General features: G+C 50.4%; 1 protein-coding gene across 4 annotated transcripts; it reads right to left on the bottom strand.

Moving 5' to 3' along the window:
* Nucleotides 1-1,151: 1,151 nt before the first annotated feature.
* Nucleotides 1,152-13,356, bottom strand: ZNF114 (zinc finger protein 114). Of its 4 annotated transcripts, none has more exons than XM_086690267.1 (5): nt 13,279-13,356; nt 12,497-12,582; nt 5,292-5,412; nt 5,070-5,196; nt 1,152-2,951 (listed from the first exon to the last, which is right to left on the bottom strand). In XM_086690267.1, exons 4-5 carry the CDS (start codon nt 5,101-5,103, stop codon nt 1,849-1,851), a joined length of 1,137 nt encoding a protein of 378 aa, XP_086546393.1. In that variant the 5' UTR covers nt 5,104-5,196; nt 5,292-5,412; nt 12,497-12,582; nt 13,279-13,356; the 3' UTR covers nt 1,152-1,848. The 4 variants fall into 4 exon arrangements, with proteins under 4 accessions (XP_086546393.1, XP_086546391.1, XP_086546390.1 ...); XM_086690265.1 differs by lacking the exon at nt 13,279-13,356 and adding an exon at nt 13,027-13,267; XM_086690264.1 differs by lacking the exon at nt 5,292-5,412 and having other exon boundaries at nt 13,279-13,355.
* Nucleotides 13,357-13,759: the final 403 nt, after the last annotated feature.

The following is a 13,759-nucleotide window of genomic DNA, read 5'->3' as shown; positions in this document are numbered from 1 at the left end:
TCTCCCCAAAATTAAATGAACATTTTAAAAAACTTTAAAAGACTTTGAGAATACACTTCTCTAATGAGGTATTGTATTACAAGCTTACTCAGTAACAGATCAAGAATCAAAAATTTTGTTAGTAAGAGAATGTGAAACAGTCGAGAATCTTGACCATTCAGACAGGTACTGAACCCTGATCCCACCCAACACCAAAGAAATTCCGTGTTTAAAAAAATCTCCCTTAAAATGCTCCTTAATCAAATCAGGGGCTTGCTTCATCTACTTAGTCTAGCCACACAGTCTGTTGCAGCCACAGACACCCAAAAACATGTCCAGGGGAGTGAGGACTCTTGTGTTTTGAAGGTTGTGTTATTGGGACCATGACCTTCATTTCAATGATCCTAAAGTTGCTTGTGCTAATTCAGGGAATTTCACCCAGTCTCCAGAGAGCAGCTAGGAAAGAGAGCAACAGGAACTTAGTTAAGACAAAATGACACTCTCGTCTTTCGTACAGCTTTCTAGGAATCCAAGCCAGTGAATTCTGTCAGGGTTGCAAGATCTACCCACTATCTGTTATGAGAAAATGTAGAAAATGCATTTACAAACCTTCAACGGGGCTAACTCTGCAAAAACAAGTCTATGGACCCTTATACTTACTAAAGAGGATGAGAAGAATGCACGTGGCCAGGCAGTTGATGGAAGTCAGCCCCATGGGACTGAAATGAACATCAGAACACGTGTCCCACAGCAGCATCATAAAGACCACATACTCGGACCATAATGCAGTCAAATCATGACCAATAACAACCAACTGACAAAAAAAAAAATGTTATCCCAGAGCACACCAAACCCCAACTTGAATTAAAGGAGGCTCAGGGGCGCCTGGGTGCTTCAGTTGGTTAAGTGTCCGGCTTTGGCTCAGGTCATGGTCTTGAGGTCCATGAGTTTGAGCCCCGCGTCAGGCTCTGTGCTGACAGCTCGGAGCCTGGAGCCTGCTTGGGATTCTCTGTCTCCCTCTCTCTCTCTCTCTTAGAAATAAGTATTAAAAAAAAATCAAAAGATAAATGAGGCTCAAACAGGGCCTCGTGTTGGTGAGAACACCCATGTGTAAATACTAATAAAGCTACTACATATTGAAAATTCAGAGCTGAAAAGGCACAGAGAGTATATTCATCATCTCGGAGGATTTTATTAGAGAACCAAAACTGGAAAGCAATGAATTTTGGTCCCAGATGAAGGATGAGGCAAGGCAGTGGCAGCAATCCTAGCATTTACTGTGTTTCTCTCCTACTATGTATTCATCTGTGCCTTGGGAGCGGGGAGACTTTCCTGGATCTATTGCAATCTGAGAATCATCTCCAGGATGTAGTCTCTTGGGTAACTTAAGGGACGAATGTTTAAAGAGGTGTTTCTCATGTTCCTTACTCCCACGACGAGTCTCCAAAGTGTGAATTCGTGCAAGGATTACATTGAGACAACCTTGAAGGTTTTTCCAGATTCCTTAGATTCATAGGGCGTGTCTCCAGTGCAAGGGGAAACGTCTAGCAAAGATGAAAAAAGATGACAAACTTTCCAGAGACCTTACCTACATAGGGTGTGAATATGTCAGGGTGTTGGGTTCTCACATTTCTGTCGTTCAGGGAAGACTCGAGCTCCCTCCCAAAACGTCCTCATGTGCTCATTATTTCGAGAAAACTAATGAAACTTCTCCCACGTTCCTTTCATTCGCAGGACCCCTCTCAACTGTGAGTTTCGTTTTGTATTTTTTTTCAAGTTTATTTATTTAGGCAATCTCCACAGCCCACGTGGAGCTTGAAAGCGTGACTTTGAGATCGCGCTCTTCTGAATGGGCTAGCCAAGTGCCCGTCAACTGTGAGTTTTTAGGTGGTTTTTAAATCTGTGAGAACTGATGAAGGCTTTCCCACATTCCTCGCATTTATAGGGTTTTTCTACGATATGAACCCTTCTATGTTCGGTAAGCTTTGAGAACTCATTGAAGGTCTCCCCACATCGCCCACATTTATAGGGCTTCTTGATAATGTGCTTTTGCAAGTGTTTGTTAAGGTGTAAGGAATATTTAAAGGCTTTCCCACATGTCTGGCATTCGTAGGGTTTTTCTCCGGTGTGAATTTCCATGTGTCTCACGAGGGACGACTGATACAGGTAAGATTTCCTACATTCTTGACATTTGTATTTCCCCCCTCCGGGCTTAGTCTCCTTGCGTGAGTCAGAATTTGCAGGGTGGGCAAAGGATTTCTCATCTTGCTTAGTCTCATGATTTGCCTCTGCCATACAGGATTGCCTCTGTGCCTCATGGATCGAGCTATCTCGGAAGGTGATTCCACACGGATCGGACGCGTAGGTTTTCTCTGTAACGTGAGACCTGCATACGTTGAGGCAGACGTCTTCACCAAAGGCTTTTCCAAATGGATCCCATTCATGAACGTCCGTCCCCATGCGAATGTTATTATGGCTGTGAAGCACATTGTTGTAATCGTGAGGCCACACGTTTGACTCCGGCCCCGTCTGACTCCTCACAAATGGGATCAAGACAATGCTTTGCCATAAGAGTCTGTCATATCCGTAGTTTTTATAGATCTTTTGATTACTGGTTAGGACAGGATTTTGTTTCAGGATATCTGAGCCCCAGTTTGGGATACGGTTTCTTGCGGCATCTCTCTGGGAAGGCACAAGCTTGGAGCCTGGTTTAGGATCGTCTTTCGTTTCGCGATATTCACAGATTCTGACCGGAGACTCGCCCTTCCTGTGAATGCCCGCAGCTTGCTGCCACTTTCGGTCCCTTTGCTTGGGCGGCTCCCCCATCTCGTGGCATTTCCAGTCTTTTCCCCGCGGGGAGGGCCGGGAACTGCGGCTCACGGCACACACTCTGTTCGCTCCCCGAGGGGTCTTCTCGGCGAGAATGTCCTGCCGGGGGGTTGAGTTTTGGGTCTTACGTTGATTCAGCGAGTCTGAAATAAAGTGCACAAAAGTCAAGTTCTTTGTTGAGAGCTAAGGTGGGTTGGGGATGGGTTGGGGAGGATAAGACAGGGAAGTGCCCAGGTGGGTTTCTTGTCGAACGGTCACTCTGCACGAGAGGGAAGGAAGAGTGAGCAAGAGAGCGGAAAGACATCAGGGATTTGGGCCGTGCCGGGAGCTCGACTGCAGTGAGGACGGGTGCTGTGTGGACGGGACCTGCTACGAAATGCTTGTTCAGGGATCGAGGAAAGGAGTCGTCAGGAAGGTGTAGCCTCATGGAAGAGAACCGGACAAAGAGTCTGCCACGGACTGTTTTTGTGTCGCCCAGAAATCCATTACGTTGAAGCCCTCATCCCCCATGTGATGAGGGGATTTGCAGGTGGGGCCTCTGGGAGGTAATCAGGTCTAGATGAGAATGTGACGGTGGGGCCCCCACGATGGGACTGGTGTCCTTACAAAAGCAGAACGGAGCTCGCTGTCTCTCTAGCACGTGAGGACACAGCAGGAAGGCGGCCGTCTGCAAACCAGGAAGAGAGGCCTGGCTGGGAACCAAACCCACTGGCACCTTGACCTTGGACTTCTCAGTGAAGAGACAAATGTGTGAAAGCCACCTGGAACATGGTATGGTGTCCGCCCGGACGGACTAAGTCAGAGTCCGTGTGTGACTTTAAAGGGGCACAGGTCTTTGGGACAAAAAGAAAGAATAAAAGCCTGGACGATTCTGATGCGTCTTAGAGTCTTTGCTTGCCTCCCAGATGAAATGGATTCTTTCTTTTTTTTTTTTAATTTTTTTTAATGTTTATTTATTTTTGAGACAGAGAGAGACAGAGCATGAACGGGGGAGGGTCAGAGAGAGAGCGAGACACAGAATCTGAAGCAGGCTCCAGGCTCAGGCTCTGAGCTATCAGCACAGAGCCCGATGCGGGGCTTGAACTCACGGACTGTGAGATCATGACCTGAGCTGAAGTCGGACGCTCAACTGACTGAGCCACCCAGGCGCCCCTCTTTCTTTTTATTATTCTTAATTTTTAAAATTTTGTTTGAGAGAGAGAGAACGGGGGAAGGGCAGAGAGGGAGGGGGAGAGAGAGAGAGAGAGAGAATATCCCAAGCCCCACAGAGCCCGCTGCGGGGCTCAAACCCATGAACCATGAGATCGTGACCTGAGCCGAAGAAACAAAATATAGTCTGGCCACACAGCGGAATAGGACTCAGCCATAAAAAGGGGTGATGCGCGGATAGCTGATGGCAAGAGGGCTGAACCTCAAAAGCATCGTGTCAAGTGAAGGAAGGCAGACACGGACGACCACGTTTTGTCTCATTCCACGTATATGAAATATCTAGCGTAGGTCAATCTATAGAGACAGAAAGCAGCTTAGTGGTCGCCCAGGGCTGGAGGCGAGAGTAAGGGAGTGACCGCTTCGTGGCCCAGAAGGTCTCCTTCTGGGGTGATGGCAGCTCGGAGCCTGGAGCCTGCTTCGGATTCCCGGTCTCCCTCTCTCTCTGCCCCTCCCCCGCTCGCACTGGGTCTCTCTCCCCAATAAGCAAAAGAAAAATAAATTCCACCTTGTAAAATCCTTCCTTGTGAGGATTCCTATCTGCCTGGCGAGCAGGTCCAGGTGCAGGGGTAAACTTACCCCCCTGCACCATTCCCAGACCTGCTCCTTGCTCGCCCAAATGGGAGACCAGACTAGGGGGTGCCTCCCTGAGATCCTGGTCACGGGGTGTGTGTGGGGGGGGGGGTAGATAGCGGTGCCAGAAACAGAAACTCCCTGAAGCAGGGGTTCTGAAGCCAAGCAAGTATGACTCTGCCGCACCTAAGCGGTCCCTCCGCTTCCCTCACGCATGCGCTAACACCCTCTGCGCTCCGTGTTCACCCACCTAAGGATCCCCCGAGGGCTGTTAATCATGAAGCGAATACAAATGAACCGCAACGGACAGAGTTCCCCTCTCATGGGGTCAAACCCTGCGTCCACCCCCGGGGGGGCAGGGGCCGCAGCGCCCTGCTTAACGGTCCTGGCCCCGTTTCTCAGCTCCCCTCCGGGAACTCAGGAAGGGCCAGACTCGCGTTGGGCCCGGCCACGGGTAAGCCGAGGGAGGGAAGCATCCTCACCCACGGAGGCCAGGTTCCTACAGTTCTCCAGCATCACGTCTCTGTAGAGATTTCTCTGCGCGGGGTCCAGCAGGGCCCATTCCTCCTTGGTGAAATTCACGGCCACGTCTGTGAAGGTCACGGCGTCCTAAAACAACACGCCCATTTGGGGCGCTGTTACCGGCGGAGTCGCGACCCTTCCCAAGGACAGGCCGAAGTCCTGACCCCCCCGCCCCCCAGTACCTATGAATGTGACCCCGATTTGGAAATGAGGCATTTGCGGATTCGCAAGGGGTACCAGGAGGTCACGCTGGAGTAGGTGGGCCCTATTCCAATCGACCGAGGTCTCACAAGAAGAGGAAATCTGGGCACAGACACACGGAGGGGAAGAATGTCACACGATATTCTTCAGAAGTGGAGACTGGGGTGGGTTGTCTGCAACAAAGGCGGGCCAAGGAAAGGCGTTTGCCAGTCGTATATTAAGCTAGCCCACCTCCCCGGGCGCCTGGGTGACTCAGTTAGCTAAGCATCTGACTTCATTTTGGCTCAGTTCACGATCTCAGGGTTCGTGAGTTCGAGCCCCACATCAGGCTCTGTGCTGAGAGTTCGGCTTTGGCTTCTGTGTGTCCCTCTCTCTCTGCCCCTCTCCCACTCGGGCTGTGTCTCTCTCTCTCTCTCTCTCTCTCTCTCAAAAATAAACAAACACTTTAAAAAAAATGAGTGAGATCTCTTATCCATGGATGTAAAGTGATATCCTGTGGTCTGTATATATATACAGACACACACACAATTTAAGGGAAAGAGAGAGAGAGTGTGAGGGGGGGAGGGAGGGGCAGAGGGAGAGAGAGAGAGAATCCCAGGCAGGCGCCACACTCAGCTCAGAGCCCGATGTGGGGCTCGATCCCATGACCCTGGGATCACGACTTGAGCTGAAGCTGAGAGTTGGACACAGCCGACTGAGCCACCCAGGTGCCTCCAAACCCTGTTTTTTTTTTTTAATTTTTTTTTAACATTTATTTATTTTTGAGGCAGAGAGAGACAGAGCATGAACGGGGAGGGTCAGAGAGAGGGAGACACAGAATCCGAAACAGGCTCCAGGCTCTGAGCTGTCAGCACAGAGCCCGACGCGGGGCTCGAACCCACAAACTGTGAGATCATGGCCTGAGCCGAAGTCAGACGCTTACCGACTGAGCCACTCAGGCGCTCTCTTACAGATACTTTATATGCACTGCAGGATCAGTCAAAGGGACTGTGTTCATAAGGAAGCAAGGTTTTTAGCCCGAGAAGAAAGATTTCAAATCTAAAATTTTAAGAAGTCAGGGGGTGCGCCTGGGTGGCTCAGTCGATTGGGCGTCTGACTTCGGCTCAGGTCATGATCTCGCGGTTCACGAGTTCAAGTCCTGCGTCGGGCTCTGTGCTGACAGCTCGGAGCCCCGGAGCCTGCTTCGGATTCTGTGTCTCCCTCTCTCTCTCTCAAAAATAAATAAAAACATTAAAAAGTCAGGGCGCCTGGTTTGCTCAAAGTCAGAAGAGCGTGTGACTCTTGATCTGGAGGTTGTGAGTTCGAGCCCCACGTTTGGGGAAAAGATTACTTAAAATAAATAAACTTAAAAACATTTTTTTTTAAATTTTTTTCAACATTTATTTATTTTTTGGGACAGAGAGAGACAGAGCATGAATGGGGGAGGGGCAGAGAGAGAGGGAGACACAGAATCGGAAACAGGCTCCAGGCTCTGAGCCATCAGCCCAGAGCCCGACGCGGGGCTCAAACTCACGGACCGCGAGATCGTGACCTGGCTGAAGTCGGACGCTTAACTGACTGCGCCACCCAGGCGCCCCAAAAACATTTTTTTTAGAGTTCAAAAGTGGCCGACTTTAGGATAAAGTATCAGCAGGAACCACACACACACACACACACACACACACACACACACACGCACGCACACACTTCCCTGGCAAATGTCTGGAGAGAAAGCGCCCAGAAGAAATAAGCAGGAAGCCCTGAGAAATGGGCTGATTTAGGAAGAGAAAATCCACAGGGTGAGTCTGAGGGACCCTGTGCTGTCAGAAGGCGGAGAAGCCACCTTAGACTGTGTTAAGAAATACAGAGGCTGAAAAGAAAGGAAGGAAGGAAGGAAGGAAGGAAGGAAGGAAGGAAGGAAGGAAGGAAGGAAGGAAGAAAGGAAAGAAAGAAAGAAAGAAAGAAAGAAAGAAAGAAAGAAAGAAAGAAAGAAAGAAAGAAAGAAAGAAAAAAGAAATACAGACGTTGACTGTTAAGGGTCTGCCAATGGCCCAGTTTGGGAGATTCTGAATGTAACTGTGCAACTGATTGAAACGGACTCGTTACTAACATGCGAACTCATCATGATCCCCAAAAAGGGGAAACCAAAGGGGCCATAAAACAGCACTTCTCGGGGCACTTGTGTGGCTCAGTCGGGGAAGGCATTAGACTCTCGATTGCGGCTCAGCTCATGATCTCTTGGTTCGTGAGTTTGAGCCCCGCGTCGGGCTCTGGGCTGACAGAGCCTGCTTGGGGTTCTGTCTCCTCTCTCGCTCCCTCTGCTCCCCTCCCCCGCTTGTGATCTCTCTTAAAAAAAAAATTAAATAAATAAGAATAAAATAAAACAAAAACCCTCAGGGGGTGCCTGGGGGGGGGGGCACAGCCAGCTAAGGACCCAACTCTGGATTTTGGCTTCAACTGCAAAAGGGAGAGGTCACGTGGCTTCTGGCTGGCTCAGTTGGGAGAGGGTGCGATTTTTCTTCTTTTTCTTTCTTAGTATATATTTTTTAATGTTTGTTTATTTGGGCGGGGAGGGGCAGAGAGAAAGGGAGAGAATCCCAAGCAGGTTCCACGCTGTCAGCGCCGATCCCGACGTGATACGCACTGTGTACTGTAATTTTTATATGTTGTGTGGGGCACCTGGCTGGCTCAGTCAGTAGAGCATGCGACTCCGGATCTTGAGGTCACGGGATCGAGCCCCATGTTGGGCATGGAGCCTACTAACAACAAAACAAAACAAAACAAAACCAAAAAACCTGTTGTGTGGATGCAAACTGCTACACTCATATTGTGAAAAACATTTCTTTCACACAGAAAACCTGATAGCCCTGGCGCACCCAGGTGGCTCAGTTGGTGAAGCGTCCAACTTTGGCTCAGGTCACAATCATGGTTCCTGGGGTCGAGCCCCGCTTCCCGCTCTGTGCTGTCACGGTGGGCGGAGCCTGCTTCGGATCCTCTGTGCCCCTCCCTTCCCCACCCAACTCTCAAAAGTAAATATTAAACATTTTTAATTAAAAAAAAAAAAAAAAGAGGAGCGCCTGGGTGGCTCAGTCGGTTAAGCGTCCGACTTCGGCTCAGGTCATGATCTCTCGGTCCGTGAGTTCGAGCCCCGCGTCGGGCTCTGTGCTGACAGCTCAGAGCCCGGAGCCTGTTTCAGACTCTGTGTCTCCCTCTCTCTGACCCTCCCCCGTTCATGCTCTGTCTCTCTGTCTCAAAAATAAACATTAAAAAAAAATTAAAAAAGAAAAAGAAAATCAGACAGTCCCAAATCTACTACCTATAATTCTACTCCAAGATTTATATTGTGGAACTGCCTTTCGAAACTGAATCGGGTTCCCCAGGCCTGGGGAGGAGCCTGGGCGTGGGATTTCTAACAAGGTCCCATTTGTTGCCCATTTTGCTGGACTGCAGCCTGCACTTTACCAGCCGAGTGGCAGGGGACACTCTTCCGCGTGAGAAGCAGGAAGGACACCTGGACAAAAGTGATCCCGGCAGTTCTGTCCGAGCAGCAGCCAAGGTGGGGACGGTTCCGCATCCCTAAGCAACAGAGGGGCGGACTCAGTGACACCCTGCAGAAACCTGGGAACTGCACTGTTTTCAGGGGAGACGTGTTGAGGCGCAAGGGGTGAGATGTCGCGATATCTAAAAGTCTCTCTCAGGTGGTTCAGCAAAAAACAAACAAACAAAAAAAGTGTGCACGAGCATCTGTGAACACGCACGCGCATACAGACAGCCAACAGGGCAACCTGCGTACCTGACTTTATGCGACCATGTGTTCATATACAGACAGCAAATAAAGCAAAATACTAGCAAATCTGCAAATCTTTACGTTTCCATGGGTATTTGTTTTATTATTACTATACATTCACCGCAGGTCTGAAAATGCTTCAAATATACACTTAACGGGGGAAAAAAGGAAGACCGAAAGAATGATCGACAGAACATTCAAGATGGCGGGGCGCCTGGGTGGCCCAGTCGGTTGAGCATTCAACTCTTGGTTTTGGCTCAGGTCACGGTCTCAGGGTTCGTGGGTTTGAGCCCCGAGTCAGGCTCTCAGCTGACAGCGCGGAATCTGCTTGGGATTCTCTCTCTCTCTCTGCCCCACCCCCACTCGAGGGCATGCTCTCTCTCAAAATAAATAAACTTAAAAAGAATTTCAAGGGGCGCCTGGGTGGCGCAGTCGGTTAAGCGTCCGACTTCAGCCAGGTCACGATCTCGCGGTCTGTGAGTTCGAGCCCCGCGTCGGGCTCTGGGCTGATGGCTCGGAGCCTGGAGCCTGTTTCCGATTCTGTGTCTCCCTCTCTCTCTGCCCCTCCCCCGTTCATGCTCTGTCTCTCTCTGTCTCAAAAATAAATAAACGTTGAAAAAAAAAAAAAAAAAGAATTTCAAGATGGTGATTAACCCCAGAAGGAAGCAGGGCAATGGGGTCAGGCAGGGATGGGCGGAGGGTCTCTAACCAACAGCAGTGTCTGATTCTTTAACCTGAGGACCTATTTATTACATTATTTTTAAAATTCTGGGGAGCCTGGGTGGCTCGGTTAAGTGTCCGACTTCGGCTCAGGTCATGATCTCACAGTCTGTGGGTTCGAGCCCCGCGTCGGACTCTGTGCTGACAGCTTAGAGCCTGGAGCCTGCTTCAGATTCTGTGTCTCCCTCTCTCTCTGCCTCTCCCCAACTCATGCTCTCTCTCTCAAAAATAAATAAAACTTGAAAAAAAATTTTTTAAAAATCTATTTGTGGGGTATCTGGCTGGCTCAGTCGGTAGAGCGTGCAACTCTTAATCTGAGTCCCAAGCTCAAGTCCCCTGTTGGGCATGGAGGCTACAACTAAAATAAAATAATTAAAATAAAGTAAAATAGGGGCGCCTGGGTGGCGCAGTCGGTTGAGCGTCCGACTTCAGCCAGGTCACGATCTCGCGGTCCGTGAGTTCGAGCCCCGCGTCGGGCTCTGGGCTGATGGCTCAGAGCCTGGAGCCTGTTTCCGATTCTGTGTCTCCCTCTCTCTCTGCCCCTCGCCCGTTCATGCTCTGTCTCTCTCTGTCCCAAAAATAAATAAACGTTGAAAAAAAAATAAAATAAAGTAAAATAAAACTAACAAAAAAAAATAGAATAATTCTACTTGTTAAGTTTTATGTACTCTTGCCTTTATGAAATTTTTCATAAACTTAATTCATATGTTAAAGCTTAATTTTATTTATTCTGCCATGTAATCTTACAGCCAATTCATCCTGGCTTTTATTTTATTTTTATTTACTTTTGAAAAGATTTTAAGTAATCTCTATCCCCAACGTGGGGCTCGAACCCACAATCCTGAGATCAAGAGTCCCACACTCTGCTGACTGAGTCAGGCAGGTACCTCTCATTCTTGGCTTTAAAAAGCTTAGTAGTACAGGGGCTCACGGCTGGCTGTTTGCAAAGCGCGCGACTCTTGATCCCAGGGTTGCGAGTTCGAGCCCCGTGTTGGGTGCAGAGGTTGCTTAAAAATAAAATCTTTAAATAGCGAGAGAGGGGGAAGAAAAGCTTAGTACAAAAGAACTTTCTAATTTTTTTTTAGATGTTTATTTATTTTTGAGAGCGAGAGAGAGAGAGAGACAGACACAGAATCCGAAGCAGGCTCCAGGCTCTGAGCTGTCAGCACGGGCCCGATGCCGGGCTCAAACTCACGAACCGAATTCCCACATCTTCTTAAATATACTGATTCCGTTTAAGAAAGAGGCAACCATACTACGTTGGTCTCAAAAATGTCACCGGTTTACGTGGGTTCCCCTGTATTCACTACTCTGGGGTTTACGCGAACCCAGGTTTTCACAAAACAGAACTGTGACCCTCAAATAATATAAAGTCATTAGGTGCTTGGGGCAAACAGGAGATTTTTAGGCAACCCTGCCATTGTGAATGAACCGCCTCCCAGCCATTCGTCCCGTCCCCCAGAGTTGCAATCAGACAAGAATGAAACCAGCAGCAAAGACAAAAGGACTTTTGTCCCTCCCCCCCTCCACCCTTACTCAACTGTTTTCTAACTCACTGATAAACTTTATCCTCTAAAACTCGTAGCCCATTTGACATCCTATCATATCGGTAAGAAGAGAACATTCCACTCTTGCCTGGGGGATCTTGAGTCACTGGGACAGAGAAGCGGCCTCGCCTCCGATCTGCAACCTGGGGCAGGACTCCTGATAAGGGGTTTGGGACACAACATTCCCCATCTATCTTGACCTTGTAGTTTCCAAGGGAACGTCCAGACCAGATAACTCCTTTACACTGGGCTCAGTTTGAGCCTATCTAAGCCCGGGTCCATTTACATACACCTACCCTGAATTACTACCACCTCCCCCCCCCCCCCCAACCTTGGGATCCTATAATAACGCCAACCCTTCCTTCCGCAGGTTCCTCTCAGGTGCGATCGATCTCTCTCCTTGCAACAAACCATTACAACGGGGGCTCCAGGTGAGTCCCTGGCGATCTCAGACACATTATAATGTTTGGGACAGTGGGAGAAAAGAAACGAACAAAGAGAATGTGTAATTTGGGGTCGTCTCGGGGAAGCAGGTGGGAAAGAAAACCCCCGCGTCTGGCAGCTAGAGCGCATCCCCCCTCCCTGTGCGCTGAGCTTCCTGTGAACCAGACCTTCCTGGAGGAGACTAAGGACAGGCAATTTGTTCAGACCATGGGGTTCCATGCTGACTTCACTTGAACTCCTTTCAACGTGTTCTTTTAGAAACGCTCTCTACGGAGGTCTCAGTCCCCCCCCCCCCCAAGAAAGAAAGTGCTCACTGGACCAAACCCAGACCCCGAAATCCTTTCTCTAGTAGAGGAGAACCCGATGGCCACCCTCTCCATGTGAACGTGCCCGGAATTTTCCTAATCGCTGAGGGACTCCAACACTTAATGGGTCTGAACAGCCCCCCTCCCCCGCTCCTGCCCTCCCCGCCCCCCCCCCCCCCCCCACGCTGCACGCAGGTATCCCTCTGCCCACTCCAGGGACCACAGCGTGGAGGGACCGCCCCTTCCCCGGGGGCTTTTAGGGCTCAGCACGTGGGCCACTCTCCGCTTCCCCTCTCCTCCAGGGCGGAGGCAATCAGGCTTCCGCAGACAGCTGCCCCCGACTCCCCGGAATCCGACCCGGTCCCGCCCGCGGTGTGGATCGTGCGACAAGCCGGCACACTCACCATGCCTGCCGCACCAGCTTCTGGACGCGTCGGTGGGTGGCGCAGCCCAAGAGCTCATCCCCTGCACCGGATAGAGGGTTGCAGGGCTGCAGACGAGAGGGGTGGGATTGCAAAAAGAACAATTAAATAAACAAATAAAATAAAAAACCACGCCCTCACCACCCCCCCCCCCCACCCCCCCAACAGGGATCGACGACAGAGATTCATCCTGCGCGGGCCTTTTGTATCTACTTCCGGACCCCGGCTCCTCAAAATGGACGGTTTAAGGGGTGGAAGCAGGGGAAGGAGGAGCCAGCAGGAAGGGGATCCCGGGACTTGCCCCCCCAGCCCCACCCTGGGACCCCACCCCCCACCCCCCGCACCCAGGGTCTCCCCAGCCACTTCTGCTCCTTAGAGGCGTCCAGAAAGAGAGGCGATTCCCAAGGAAAGGAAGACTTTTTTCTGCCCTGGAAGAGGACACGGTCGGGAGGAGGGGTCCTCAGTTTCCCTCTCAGGCCTCCCCCTTCTTTTCCTTCCGCTGCCTTCCTCACCCCGCGAGCGTTGACCAGCCTGTGACCTGCGAGGTCTGCGCCAACAGTTGTAACAAAATACTGTGCTGACCGTTACTGGGATTGAACCGGCGACCCTCCCGCGAGGAACCAGAACGTCCTCCGATCCCCAATTCCAGGGAAAGAGAACAGCTGCCTGAATGCAGCCGGCGAGGACGCGGCCCCCGCTCCCCGCGACCCTGTTAAAAACAACAACAACAACAACAACAACAACAACAACAACAAATCACCTACATCTGTTTAAACTGGAGGGTCACCTGACCTGCAGGTGCCGGCGAAGAGCGTCCGCGGAATAACTTCAACCCCGACTGGGGATTTCTTTTGGAAGGTCCCCAGCCAGGCCTGATTAACATTCCGCCCCCCCCCAGCCCCGCCCCGTTCCCGCCCCCTCCCCGTCCCACCTCCACCCCTGCTCCACCCCTCCACCCCTCCTCCCCTCCCCCAAAGACGGAGGCCAGCCCAGCCAGTTCCCCGGCTCTCTAGGAAAGGGCAGGGAACCTCTAAAAGTCAAGTCAATTAACCTTTTATGAAATGTCTCCTCTCTAGGAATGCAATTCTACCCTAAAGCTTACGTTGCCTATTATTACTCTGTACCTAAACTCGTCTTTTAAAAAGTAATCGCCCACCCAAGGTCAGTCTCGAACTCACAACCCTGAGATCAAGAGTCCAATGCTCCACTGACTGAGACAGCTGGGTGCCCCTAAACTTGTGTTGG

The sequence above is a fragment of the Puma concolor genome, chromosome E2 (assembly GCF_028749965.1).
Source record: "Puma concolor isolate L17-30 chromosome E2, mPumCon1.1.hap2, whole genome shotgun sequence".
Taxonomy (NCBI): domain Eukaryota; kingdom Metazoa; phylum Chordata; class Mammalia; order Carnivora; family Felidae; genus Puma; species Puma concolor.
This window is presented reverse-complemented; position numbering and strand designations above follow the sequence as displayed.

Bases quoted from the DNA above. Each gene is read 5' to 3' on its own strand.
- ZNF114 (XM_086690264.1), bottom strand. The intron at 2,952-5,069 runs GTGAGGATGCTT...ACTTTATTTCAG, and splicing joins TAGGAACCTGGCCTCCGTGG to ACTCGCTGAATCAACGTAAG.